General features: G+C 47.2%; 1 protein-coding gene across 5 annotated transcripts in view; it reads right to left on the bottom strand.

The window, feature by feature from the left end:
- Positions 1-13409, bottom strand: part of LOC106608253 (ryanodine receptor 3) — a 288745-nt gene that overhangs the window by 96252 nt on the left and 179084 nt on the right. For all 5 annotated transcript variants that reach the window (XR_006770345.1, XM_045721102.1, XM_045721103.1 and 2 more), the window contains 7 exons: positions 9254-9389; positions 7922-8105; positions 7410-7509; positions 6375-6495; positions 5019-5188; positions 2977-3197; positions 2590-2680 (listed from right to left, as the gene is read on the bottom strand). Coding sequence is in view for 4 of the 5 variants with exons in the window: in XM_045721102.1 (XP_045577058.1) it covers positions 2590-2680; positions 2977-3197; positions 5019-5188; positions 6375-6495; positions 7410-7509; positions 7922-8105; positions 9254-9389 (1023 nt within the window). In the remaining variant the exon portion in view is untranslated. The remainder of the gene's footprint in view (positions 1-2589; positions 2681-2976; positions 3198-5018; positions 5189-6374; positions 6496-7409; positions 7510-7921; positions 8106-9253; positions 9390-13409) is intronic.

The following is a 13409-nucleotide window of genomic DNA, read 5'->3' as shown; positions in this document are numbered from 1 at the left end:
GATGAATCATTTTGGTGGTGGGTGGTCAGAAGTTGGAGGAAATAAATTCTGAAAAGAGTTAACATATCTCCCTCCCACTGATTCTAAATTCAGGTATTTGGACCCCTGTCTTCTTCCAAACTGTTGGAAGTCAATTAAGTATTCAAATCAATATCCTGTTAAGATTCTGCAAATGAACGTACATGTAGGTAAAAGTCTGTTTCCTGTTTAAAACCTGTCTGGGCTAGGGGGCAGTATTTTCACGGCCGGATGAAAAACGTACCCAATTTGAACAGGTTACTACTCTGGCCCAGAAACTAGAATATGCATATTATTAGTAGATTTGGATAGAAAACACTCAGATTTTTCTAAAACTGTTTGAATGGTGTCTGTAGGTATAACAGAACTCATATGGCAGGCAAAAGCCTGAGAAAAATACAAGCAGGAAATGAAAATCTTGTGCCTGTACTTTTTTCAAGTCATTGCCAATGGAACACACAGTGACTAAGGATTCATTTTGCACTTCTTAAGGCTTCCACTAGATGTCAACAGTCTTTAGAAAGTTGTTTGAGGCGTCTATGATGAACAGAGACCGAATGAGAAGGCTGGGAAGTTGGTCACCCAGGGAAGGATGTCAGTTCATTGGCGCGCATTCACGCGAGAGGTAGCTCTGTTACAAAATGTTTTTCAAGACACAGGAACCGTCCGGTTGAAATATTACTGAATCTTCACGTTCTAAAGGCCCTAAAGATTGATGCTATACAACGTTTGACATGTTTGAACGAACGTAAATAGATTTTTTTTAACTTTTCGTCGTCACATTTTCCGCGCGCTTCCTACATTCGGAGTAGCTGAACTGAACGCGCGAACAACAAGGAGTTATTTGGACATAAATTATGAACTTTATCAAACAAAACAACATTTGTTGTGGACCTGGGATTCCTGGAAGTGCTTTATGATGAAGATTATTAAAGGTAAGTAAATATTTCTAATGCTATTTATGCATTTAGATGACTCCAAAATGGCGGCTATCTGTATTGCGTAGTGTATTTTTCTGAGCACAGTACTCAGATTATTGCAAAGTGTGCTTTCCCAGTAAAGTTATTTTGAAATCTGTCAATGCGGTTGCATTCAGGAGATGTTCATCTATAATTCTTTGAATAACAGTTTAATATTTTATCAACGTTTATGACGAGTATTTTTGTAAATTGTAGTACTGATTCACCGGAGGTTTTGGGGGAAATACATTTTCTGAACGTCACGCGCCGATGTAAAATGCTGTTTTTGGATATAAATATGAACTTGATAGAACAAAAAATGCATGTATTGTCTAACATAATGTCCTAGAAGTGTCATCTGATGAAGATTGTCAAAGGTTAGTGCATAATTTTAGCTGGTTTTCTGCTTTTGGTGACGCCTGTCCTTGCATTGAAAATGGCTGTGTGTAATTTGTCTTTGTACTGTCCTAACATAATCTAACTTTATGCTTTCGCCGTAAAGCCTTTTTGAAATCGGACAACGTGGTTGGATTAAAGAGATGTTTATCTTTCAAATGGTGTAAAATAGTTGATTGTTTGAGAAATTGAAATTATTAGATTTTTGCTATCTTGTCAAGCAATCCCGTTACTGAGATGAGAACGGGAAGGGGGTCCCCTAGAGGTTAAATGAATGTTCTAGGTACAGTATGTACTCGGAATGTACTTGTACTAGATACCGTGTTATCAGCTAGGAGTGATACAGACGTGTCATCAGACAGAGGTCACACCTACAGTATATCAGCCCCCCCCACCCAGGGGAAAGAGAAGAGAGGAAGTGAAGACTTCTGTTTATGTGAGCGGAAGGAGGGAGAGAGGGAGAGCAGGGAGGGAAAGAGGGAGAGGAGGGAGGGAGAGAGGGAGGGAGGCAAGGGGTGTCAACCGAGCTGTTCTCACCCATAACAACAAGGGGGGGGGACTAGTATTGACAAACCCTCAGGCCCCTTACGGTACTCTGTGAGTATAGGATCTTACCCTGAGTGGCATCTTGCAGTACTCTGTGAGAATGGGATCTTACCCTGAGTGGCATTTCGCAGTACTGTGTGAGAATGGGATCTTACCTGAGTGGCATTTCGCAGTACTCTGTGAGAATGGGATCTTACCCTGAGTGGCATCTTGCAGTACTCTGTGAGAATGGGATCTTACCCTGAGTGGCATCTTGCAGTACTCTGTGAGAATGGGATCTTACCCTGAGTGGCATTTCGCAGTACTCTGTGAGAATGGGATCTTACCCTGAGTGGCATTTCGCAGTACTCTGTGAGAATGGGATCTTACCCTGAGTGGCATTTCGCAGTACTCTGTGAGAATGGGATCTTACCCTGAGTGGCATCTTGCAGTACTCTGTGAGAATGGGATCTTACCCTGAGTGGCATCTTGCAGTACTCTGTGAGAATGGGATCTTACCCTGAGTGGCATCTTGCAGTACTCTGTGAGAATGGGATCTTACCCTGAGTGGCATCTTGCAGTACTCTGTGAGAATGGGATCTTACCCTGAGTGGCATCTTGCAGTACTCTGTGAGAATGGGATCTTACCCTGAGTGGCATCTTGCAGTACTCTGTGAGAATGGGATCTTACCCTGAGTGGCATCTTGCAGTACTCTGCCAGCAGGGGAACATCAAACACCAGACGTCTCAGCAGCTGCTGCATCATGGAGGGACGCAGGTGTCTGTAGGGCAGCAGGGGAAGAGAAACATGTGATTGACACATACAGTCAAATATGAGGATATCTCAGGTTGGAATATAAGGCTTTGACTAGTCATTCTGGAAAACCAGTGAATTTTGTGAAAATGATTGGAATTTTGCAACCCTAGCTTTGACCTAAAGCTACCACAGCTACATATTGGTCGACAACTGAAAACCCAATAGTTACAGGAGACTCCAGGACATCAGCACGGCCTTACAGGTCCACGGAGGGGTTTTAGAGAACTGAAAGGTTCATAGCATGTCTTTGTTAATACTTACTTGCAGATTGCGAGCAAACACTCCTCGATAGAGTCTCTCTGGGCCTTGGTGAGGGAGCGTCCCTTGGACAGCCGATAGATAGTGTGGAGCGTAGAGTCGATGAGCGCTGCGTAGTGCTCCGTGCCCGAGAACTGGTCAGCACACCTGGTCAGCAGGGGAAGCAGGGCTGAACCAATGTACCTGTTCATGGCCAGAGCGGTCTCTGTGGTGCTCAGCACATCCTAGAGCCAGAGGACAGAATTACATGATAGTGAATGAGAGAGGACAGACTAGTGGCCATCACCAACACTGGATTTCTTGACTCAATTCCTTTGAGTAGGGTTATTTATTAAAGCATCAGTACAGTGCCCACAAACTACTGTTTCTGGACATCTACAGGCGGTTATGTGTTCCAACCTAGCACTAACCCAGCCGGTTCAGCTTAACAACTAATCATTAGAGCTGGGCTGAAAGAAAAGCCTGCCAACCCAATAGCTTTCCACGACCAACAGTTGGTGACTGACTGACCACTGTAAACAACACCTAACCACTGTAAACAACTACTAGCCACTGTAAACAAACAACTAACCATTGTAAACAACTACTAACCACTGTAAACAACTACTAGCCACTGTAAACAACTACTAACCACTATAAACAACTATTAGAGAGAATCTCAGCACGTGAAGTACACAACCATACATCAAGGGACTGTTTGGTTCCCCCTGTGAGTCAGATGATATCCCTGAGGCCACGGTGACCCCTAAGGTAGACTGTTGTAGCAGGTATTGAGATAAATGGGGACTGTCAGCATCACTTTCTCTCTCTCTCTCTCTCCCAAAGGATTATGGGTAAATGCAATTACAGAGGTCCGTCCCATGGCGATGGTCTCCCATGGTTACAGCCTCCGTGCCAGCATGGGGAATACTACTCCTCTCCCTCAGGACAAGATGGAGCTGTGATGAAAGCAGTTTTGTCTCCTTTTTCAGAGGATGATGAGTAAAAAAGACCACGCACTAAGATCCAACAGACTTTTCTCAAATACATCAGAGAGAAGTTTGTTGTGGTGGATCCTCATTTAACGTGATTCACATGGAGAAACAGCAGTCAATATTTACCCAGTCAAAATAACAACTCATCAACTGTGTGATTGTTGTCAGTAGAGTATTTTGACAAACATGTTGTTACACATACAAGAAGTCAGTACACGCTATGGGGAGAGGATTAATTAATACATATATTGATTGATTGGTTGATTGATTGATATATAAATGTTTCTTGTGTTTTCTCATTGACTGACTGACCGACGACAGACCGAACGAAGGCTCAGTCCTACTCACAATATCCAGGGAAGTCTGACTGACTGGTTCACTGACTGACTGGCTGACTGACTAACTGACTGACTGGCTGGCTGACTGGTTCACTCACTTACTGGTTCACAGACTGACTGACTGTTTCACTGACTGGCTGTCTGACTGATTGGCTGGCTGACTGACTGCCTGGCTGACTGACTAACTGGCTGACTGGTTAAATGACTGACTGACTAACTGACTGACTGGTTCACTGACTGACTGGCTGGTTCACTCACTGACTGACTAACTGACTGACTGGTTCACTGACTGACTGGTTGGCTGGCTGACTGACTGCCTGGCTGACTGACTAACTGACTGACTGGTTAAATGACTGACTGCCTGGCTGACTAACTGACTGGCTGACTGAATAACTGGTTAACTGACTGACTGGCTGGCTGACTGACTGACTGGTTCACAGACTGACTGACTGCTTCACTGACTGGCTGACTGACTGGTTCACTGACTGACTGGCTGGCTGGCTGGCTGGCTGGCTGACTGACTGGTTCACTGACTGACTGACTGACTGGCTGACTGGTTCACTGACTGACTGACTGACTGACTGGTTCACTGACTGACTGACTGGTTCACTGAGTGACTGATTCACTGACTGGTTCACTGACTGACTGACTGGTTCTGACTGAGTGACTGACTCATTGACTGGTTCACTGACTGGTTTACTGACTGAAGGATTTATTTGTCTCTCCTACTCACCGTGTCCAGGGAGGCGGAGGCGCGGAGGTCAGGCAGGAAGCCCACCTCCAACAGGTGTAGCAGAAAGCTCTGGTCCTCCACGCCGTACACGCGGTCCAGAAACAACACCATGGGGGCCTTGTGGTCCGGACAGAAACTAGCCGACATGTCTGGCTCTGTCACACTACCGTCTGGGGGTGGAGGAGGAGGTACAGGAGGAAGAGGAGGAGGTAGAGGAGGAGATAGAGGAGGAGGTAGAGGAAGAGGAAGATGAGGTAGAGGAGGAGATAGAGGAGGAGGCAGATGAGGAAGAGGAGGAGGTAGAGGAGGAGATAGAGGAGGAGGCAGATGAGGAAGAGGAGGAGGTAGAGGAGGAAGAGGAGGAGGAAGAGCAGGTAGAGGATGAGGAAGCAACAAAAATAAACCGATTTATAGAAGGGGTGAGAGGACAGAGGAAGTTTAGTCGTTCCACTAACACAGCATGGTGTAAATGGAAAGATAAGAAAGGAGAAGTGTAGAGCTCAATAAGGTTTCACATAGAATGAGATGTAACATCTACCAGGTTTAATACACGTTGGGAAAAGAAACACGTTATCTGAAAAAACTGAGTGTGTGGAAAGCAGACTAGGACAAGCAGAGAGAAGTCATTTGAAAAAGTAATTTACTGTGTAATGAAGGCTCTCTTGGGAGAATACTTTACTGTAGGAAACAGATTATAGAGGGAGAGAGGTGGCAGAAGAAGTTCACTCAGTAAGAAAGATAATGTATGCTTTCTCATTAGAATTTATCATGAAGAAAATTGAAAATGGGAAAGGTTGATTGGATTTTTGCCAAAGAAGTCTATAGTTACTACTCCACCACAAACACATTTTCCGTGCTGCGACTTCATATACTTTAACCTAACATGACAACTTTTAGATAAAGTACAAATTGGTTAAGCGAAGACCTTGTAGTCTGCAGTATTTCTTGTTCAGCGGAAACATGGACTGAGAAATGGGTAGAGACCTACTCCTCAAGGTGTAAGCAGACAACCCAATCAGGAACATGTAAGAGCCTTTACCTCATTCGGCTGACAGATTTCTGATGTAGCCCAAGATGTGTCTGTGAGTGGAATAGGATATGAAAGCTCTGGCACCACAAGATGAACCTTCTACTACAGTGTAACATGTGTTTACCATTAAAACACAGCAGGATCTTGATGACTAGAAACAGGTCCACATTGTTTCCATGTTACTTCACCATTCTTAATCAACAGAGTAATGTTTCTGAACAACTGATTCAAATATCAACCAAAACTTTAGGATAGAAATGTTTTGACTCAACCAGGACATGTTAAAATAGGATATTAATCGGAGCTCTTTAGTCATTGGGTCCTACCTTTATTGACGATGGGCATCTTGAGTGGTATACTGATGATGCCCACTAGGTCTGTGGTAGGAACCAGGGAGCGCAGGATGGCACGGATACGCAATGCCTCGCCTTTACCCTTGTTGATCAACTGAGAGAGAGAGAGAGAGAGAGAGAGAGAGAGAGAGAGAGAGAGAGAGAGAGAGAGAGAGAGAGAGAGAGAGAGAGAGAGAGAGAGAGAGAGAGAGAGAGAGAGAGAGAGAGAGAGAGAGAGGAGGAAGGGAGGGAGGAGGGCGAGGGAGAGAGAGAGAGAGAGAGGAAGAAGGATGGGAGAGAGGGGAGGGATAGGGAGGGAGGAAAAAGAAGAGAGAGAGAGAGAGACGAGAGGAAGAAGGATGGGAGAGAGGGGAGGGATAGGGAGGGAGGGAGGGCGAGCGAGCCAAAAAAGAGAGAGAGAGAGAGAGAGAAGAGAGAGAGAGAGAGAAGAGAGGAAGAAGGATGGGGAGAGAGGGGAGGGATAGGGAGGGAGGGAGGGAGGGAGGGAGGGAGGGCGGGAGGGCGAGCGAGCGAGAGAGAGAGAGAGAGAGAGAGAGAGAGAGAGAGAGAGAGAGAGAGAGAGAGAGAGAGAGAGAGAGAGAGAGAGAGAGAGAGAGAGAGAGAGAGAGAGAGAGAGAGAGAGAGAGAGAGAGAGAGAGAGAGCAGCACAGTGCATGGAGGACTGTGAACAGAGCTGAAGTGTAGCTGATAATATGTTGATGATGAATCTGGGGGGGTAAGGGCAGCATGCCAAACAGACAGAAGACAGGAGAGAGACGAGGCCCTGATCTAACTTCTGCAGCTGTGAAGAAACCAGAAGCTTCCTCAGGGACACCAGAAACATTAGCCTTCCCACATCGTTGGTCCGGTAACTCAGGACATGTTTGGACAGTTGTTTCTTTTTTTTCCCGTTGACCTTGATGTTGTTTTGGTCCAGGTTTCTCTCAGGTATCTTAAGATTGTATCTCAATGAGACTATCATCAATAAATAAAGGTTTGATCATTTAAAAAAAAGGTGTTGTCACTCACGTGCATCTCAGGGGCGCAGCGTCCCAGCAGGTCAATAAGGGCAGAGTAAAAGGACATGATGGCGTTTCCTGTGTGGGCAACCTCCTCCTCCTCATCAGACCTAGGACACAGATAAACAAGTCACTTCTAATGAGTTGAAAGGTCATCTCTAGATGTACGGCTAAATTCCTCCCTAACTGAATTAATAAAGCTCATGGTTTCAAAAAGCTCCATAGCAGATTGTCAGATTCCACTTCCACCACCCCTATTCATCTGCATTTCTTGTAAAGGAATTAGATTGAAGCTCAACCTTGAATTGAAGCTCAACCTTGAAATTAAAGCTCAACCTTGAAATTAAAGCTCAACCTTGATTTGAAGCTCAACCTTGAATTGAAGCTCAACCTTGAACTGAAGCTCAACCTTGAATTGAAGCTCAACCTTGAATTGTCTTACATATTCCTTCCACTACTCAATGATCCTATGTTAATTATAAAGGTGTCATCCGATGGTGAGTGATTGAGAGATTTAATTACCCAGAAGGTTCCCCATCGGCTGTAGAGGGCAGGTCCAGAGCAGGGTCCTCGGATATCTTAATGGCTTCCAGCATGGCCGCCAGCAGGCCGTTGCCCCCCTCTCCTCTCAGAGCGGGACCAAAACACTCCGGACGCCTGATCAGCAGCTTCACCACTGTGTTAGAGTTCTCCTCTACACTCTCACCTGCAGGGAGAGAGGGGTGTAGAGGAAAGGAATCAGGGAGGGATGGAGGTGGGGGGGAGGGGGTGAAGGAGTCAGGGAGCGTGAAGGGAGGGGTGGAGAAAGGGGGACAGTGGCAATTAGGAAAAAAGGGAGAGAGGTAGGGAGAGAGAAAGGGAGAGAGGAAGGGAGAGAGGAGGGGAGAGAGGAGGGGAGAGAGAAAGGGAGAGAGGAGGGGAGAGAGGAGGGGAGAGAGAAAGGGAGAGAGGTAGGGAGAGAGAAAGGGAGAGAGGAGGGGAGAGAGAAGGGGAGAGAGGAGGGGAGAGAGAAAGGGAGAGAGGAGGGGAGAGAGGAAGGGAGAGAGGAGGGGAGAGAGAAAGGGAGAGAGGAGGGGAGAGAGGAAGGGAGAGAGGAGGGGAGAGAGAAAGGGAGAGAGGAGGGGAGAGAGGTAGGGAGAGAGAAAGGGAGAGAGGAGGGGAGAGAGGTAGGGAGAGAGAAAGGGAGAGAGGAGGGGAGAGAGGAAGGGGAGGGGAGAGAGAAAGGGAGAGAGGAGGGGAGAGAGGTAGGGAGAGAGAAAGGGAGAGAGGAGGGGAGAGAGGTAGGGAGAGAGAAAGGGAGAGAGGAGGGGAGAGAGGAAGGGAGAGAGGTAGGGAGAGAGAAAGGGAGAGAGGAGGGGAGAGAGGAGGGGAGAGAGGAAGGGAGAGAGGAGGGGAGAGAGAAAGGGAGAGAGGTAGGGAGAGAGAAAGGGAGAGAGGAGGGGAGAGAGGAAGGGAGAGAGGAGGGGAGAGAGGAAGGGAGAGAGGTAGGGAGAGAGAAAGGGAGAGAGGAGGGGAGAGAGAAAGGGAGAGAGGAAGGGAGAGAGGAAGGGAGAGAGAAAGGGAGAGAGGTAGGGAGAGAGGAGGGGAGAGAGGAGGGGAGAGAGAAAGGGAGAGAGGAGGGGAGAGAGGAAGGGAGAGAGGAAGGGATTGGAAGAGGTTCATTACGAATTTACATTGAATAACATAAACAGCCAATCCACCACCAATGGTTTATCCACTTCATCCTCAGAGAGTAACTGGACTTAAAAGCTCTCTCTCTGGCCCTCTCTCTCTGCCTCTGCCCATCTCTCCCTATTTATCTCTATCTCTCTCCCTTTCTGTCTCTCTGCCCCCCTCTTTTTCTATCTGGCGTACCATTGCTGAAGACAGCGAAGCGGAGGAAGGACAGGTATCTCTCTCCCTCTATGGGGTTCCAGCCAATGTCAGGGTATCCTTTAGCCAGGAGCATGGCACAGCTCTGCAGACCACAGCCTGCCAGGTAGGTTACCACCTAAATACAGAAACACTTTGGTGAGTCCTTCAGCACTCTACTACACACTCCTTCCAAACTCAGATCCACTCTACAGAAATGTGCACTCATCACTCAAGTCAGTCCTGTCAGAATCAGGGACTGACAGTGACAGCCTGAGTCCACTCTCCAGCCTGCCTGTTCAAGTTGAACAAATGCATTTCATTTTTCACTGGAGCGACTCGGACTGGAATTGGAGCGGCAGGATTTTGGGCAGGTGAAGTCGAGGGATGTGTATTATATAATGGACAGGTGAAGTCGACAGATGTGTATTATATAATTGACAGGTGAGGTCGACAGATGTGTATTATATAATGGACAGGTGTAGTCGACAGATGTGTATTATATAATGGACAGGTGAAGTTGACAGATGTGTATTATATAATGGACAGGTGAGGTCGACAGATGTGTATTATATAATGGACAGGTGAAGTAAACAGATGTATATTATATAATGGACAGGTGGGGTCAACAAGATGTGTATTATATAATGGACAGGTGTAGTTGACAGATGTGTATTATATAATGGACAGGTGAGGTTGAGGGATGTGTATTATATAATGGACAGGTGAAGTTGACAGATGTGTATTATATAATGGACAGGTAGAGTCGACATATGTGTATTATATAATGGACAGGTGAGGTCGACAGATGTGTATTATATAATGGACAGGTGGGGTTGAGGGATGTGTATTATATAATGGACTCTTTTGGAAGAAGCTAGCTAGCTAACGAAGAACAACAAAGAATATCTAGTTAACAGAAGAAAAGAAAGAGAAAATCAGGACAGAAGAAAAAGGATATCAAAGTGAAACAGTTCTCTAAAGACACAGGAGACAATAATACAAGAAACAACACTTCTGTAGCTTGTCAACTATGTGTCTGTCTATCCCTGTTCTCTCCTCTCTGCACAGGCCATACAAACGCTTCACACCGCATGGCCGCTGCCACTCCAACCTGGTGGTCCCAGCGCGCACGACCCACGTGGAGTTCCAGGTCTCCGGCAGCCTCTGGAACTGCCGGTCTGCAGCCAACAAGGCTGAGTTCATCTCAGCCTATGCTACCCTCCAGTCCCTAGACTTCCTGGCGCTGACGGAAACATGGATTACCACAGATAACACTGCTACTCCTACTGCTCTCTCTTCGTCTGCCCACGTGTTCTCGCATACCCCTAGAGCATCGAGCCAGCGGGGTGGTGGCACTGGAATCCTCATCTCTCCCAAGTGGACATTCTCTCTTTCTCCCCTGACCCATCTGTCTATCTCCTCATTTGAATTCCATGCTGTCACAGTTACCAGCCCTTTCAAGCTTAACATCCTTATCATTTATCGCCCTCCAGGTTCCCTTGGAGAGTTCATCAATGAGCTTGACGCCTTGATAAGTTCCTTTCCTGAGGATGGCTCACCTCTCACAGTTCTGGGTGACTTTAACCTCCCCACGTCTACCTTTGACTCATTCCTCTCTGCCTCCTTCTTTCCGCTCCTCTCCTCTTTTGACCTCACCCTCTCACCTTCCCCCCCTACTCACAAGGCAGGCAATACGCTTGACCTCATCTTTACTAGATGCTGTTCTTCCACTAATCTCATTGCAACTCCCCTCCAAATCTCCGACCACTACCTTGTATCCTTTTCCCTCTTGCTCTCATCCAACACTTCTCACTCTGCCCCTACTCGGATGGTATTGCGCCGTCCCAACCTTCGCTCTCTCTCTCCCGCTACTCTCTCCTCTTCCATCCTATCATCTCTTCCCTCTGCTCAAACCTTCTCCAACCTATCTCCTGATTCTGCCTCCTCAACCCTCCTCTCCTCCCTTTCTGCATCCTTTGATTTTCTCTGTCCCCTATCCTCCAGGCCGGCTCGGTCCTCCCCTCCTGCTCCGTGGCTTGACGACTCACTACGAGCTCACAGAACAGGGCTCCGGGCAGCCGAGCGGAAATGAAGGAAAACTCGCCTCCCTGCGGACCTGGCATCCTTTCACTCACTCCTCTCTACATTCTCCTCTTCTGTCTCTGCTGCTAAAGCCACGTTCTACCACTCTAAATTCCAAGCATCTGCCTCTAACCCTAGGAAGCTCTTTGCTACCTTCTCCTCCCTCCTGAATCCTCCTCCCCCTCCCCCCCTCCTCCCTCTCTGCGGATGACTTCGTCAACCATTTTGAAAAGAAGGTTGACGATATCCGATCCTCGTTTGCTAAGTCAAACGACACCGCTGGTCCTGCTCACACTGCCCTACCCTGTGCTTTGACCTCTTTCTCCCCTCTCTCTCCAGATGAAATCTCGCGTCTTGTGACGGCCGGCCGCCCAACAACCTGCCCACTTGACCCTATCCCCTTCTCTCTTCTCCAGACCATTTCCGGAGACCTTCTCCCCTTCCTCACCTCGCTCATCAACTCATCCTTGACCGCTGGCTACGTCCCTTCCGTCTTCAAGAGAGCGAGAGTTGCACCCCTTCTGAAAAAAACCTACACTCGATCCCTCCGATGTCAACAACTACAGACCAGTATCCCTTCTTTCTTTTCTCTCCAAAACTCTTGAACGTGCCGTCCTTGGCCAGCTCTCCTGCTATCTCTCTCAGAATGACCTTCTTGATCCTAATCAGTCAGGTTTCAAGACTGGGCATTCAACTGAGACTGCTCTTCTCTGTGTCACGGAGGCTCTCCGCACTGCTAAAGCTAACTCTCTCTCCTCTGCTCTCATACTTCTAGACCTATCTGCTGCCTTTGATACTGTGAACCATCAGATCCTCCTCTCCACCCTCTCCGAGTTGGGCATCTCCGGCGCGGCCCACGCTTGGATTGCGTCCTACCTGACAGGTCGCTCCTACCAGGTGGCGTGGCGAGAATCTGTCTCCGCACCATGCGCTCTCACCACTGGTGTCCCCCAGGGCTCTGTTCTAGGCCCTCTCCTATTCTCGCTATACACCAAGTCACTTGGCTCTGTCATATCCTCACATGGTCTCTCCTATCATTGCTATGCAGATGACACACAATTAATCTTCTCCTTTCCCCCTTCTGATAACCAGGCGGCGAATCGCATCTCTGCATGTCTGTCAGACATATCAGTGTGGATGACGGATCACCAGCTCAAGCTGAACCTCGGCAAGACGGAGCTGCTCTTCCTCCCGGGGAAGGACTGCCCGTTCCATGATCTCGCCATCACGGTTGACAACTCCCTTGTGTCCTCCTCCCAGAGTGCTAAGAACCTTGGCGTGAACCTGGACAACACCCTGTCGTTCTCCACTAACATCAAGGCGGTGACCCGATCCTGTAGGTTCATGCTCTACAACATTCGCAGAGTACGACCCTGCCTCACACAGGAAGCGGCGCAGGTCCTAATCCAGGCACTTGTCATCTCCCGTCTGGATTACTGCAACTCGCTGTTGGCTGGGCTCCCTGCCTGTGCCATTAAACCCCTACAACTCATCCAGAACGCCGCAGCCCGTCTGGTGTTCAACCTTCCCAAGTTAGAGTAAACAGATGTATATTATATAATGGACAGGTGTAGTCAACAGATGTGTATTATATAATGGAGAGGTGGAGTTGACAGATGTATATTATATAATGGACAGGTAGAGTAAACAGATGTGTATTATATAATGGACAGGTGAAGTCAACAAGATGTGTATTATATAATGGACAGGTGAGGTTGACAGATGTGTATTATATAATGGACAGGTGAGATTGAGGGATGTGTATTATATAATGGACAGGTTAAGTTGACAGATGTGTATTATATAATGGACAGGTAGAGTAAACAGATGTGTATTATATAATGGACAGGTGTAGTCAACAGATGTGTATTATATAATGGACAGGTGGCGTTGACAGATGTATATTATATAATGGACAGGTGAGGTCAACAGATGTGTATTATATAATGGACAGGTGAGGTCGACAGATGTGTATTATATAATGGACAGGTAGAGTCGACATATGTGTATTATATAATGGACAGGTGAGGTCAACAGATGTGTATTATATAATGGACAGGTGGAGTTGACAGAT

The sequence above is a fragment of the Salmo salar genome, chromosome ssa06, assembly GCF_905237065.1.
Source record: "Salmo salar chromosome ssa06, Ssal_v3.1, whole genome shotgun sequence".
Taxonomy (NCBI): domain Eukaryota; kingdom Metazoa; phylum Chordata; class Actinopteri; order Salmoniformes; family Salmonidae; genus Salmo; species Salmo salar.
Note: the sequence above shows the minus strand (reverse complement) of the source record. Positions and strands in the feature narration are given on the sequence as shown.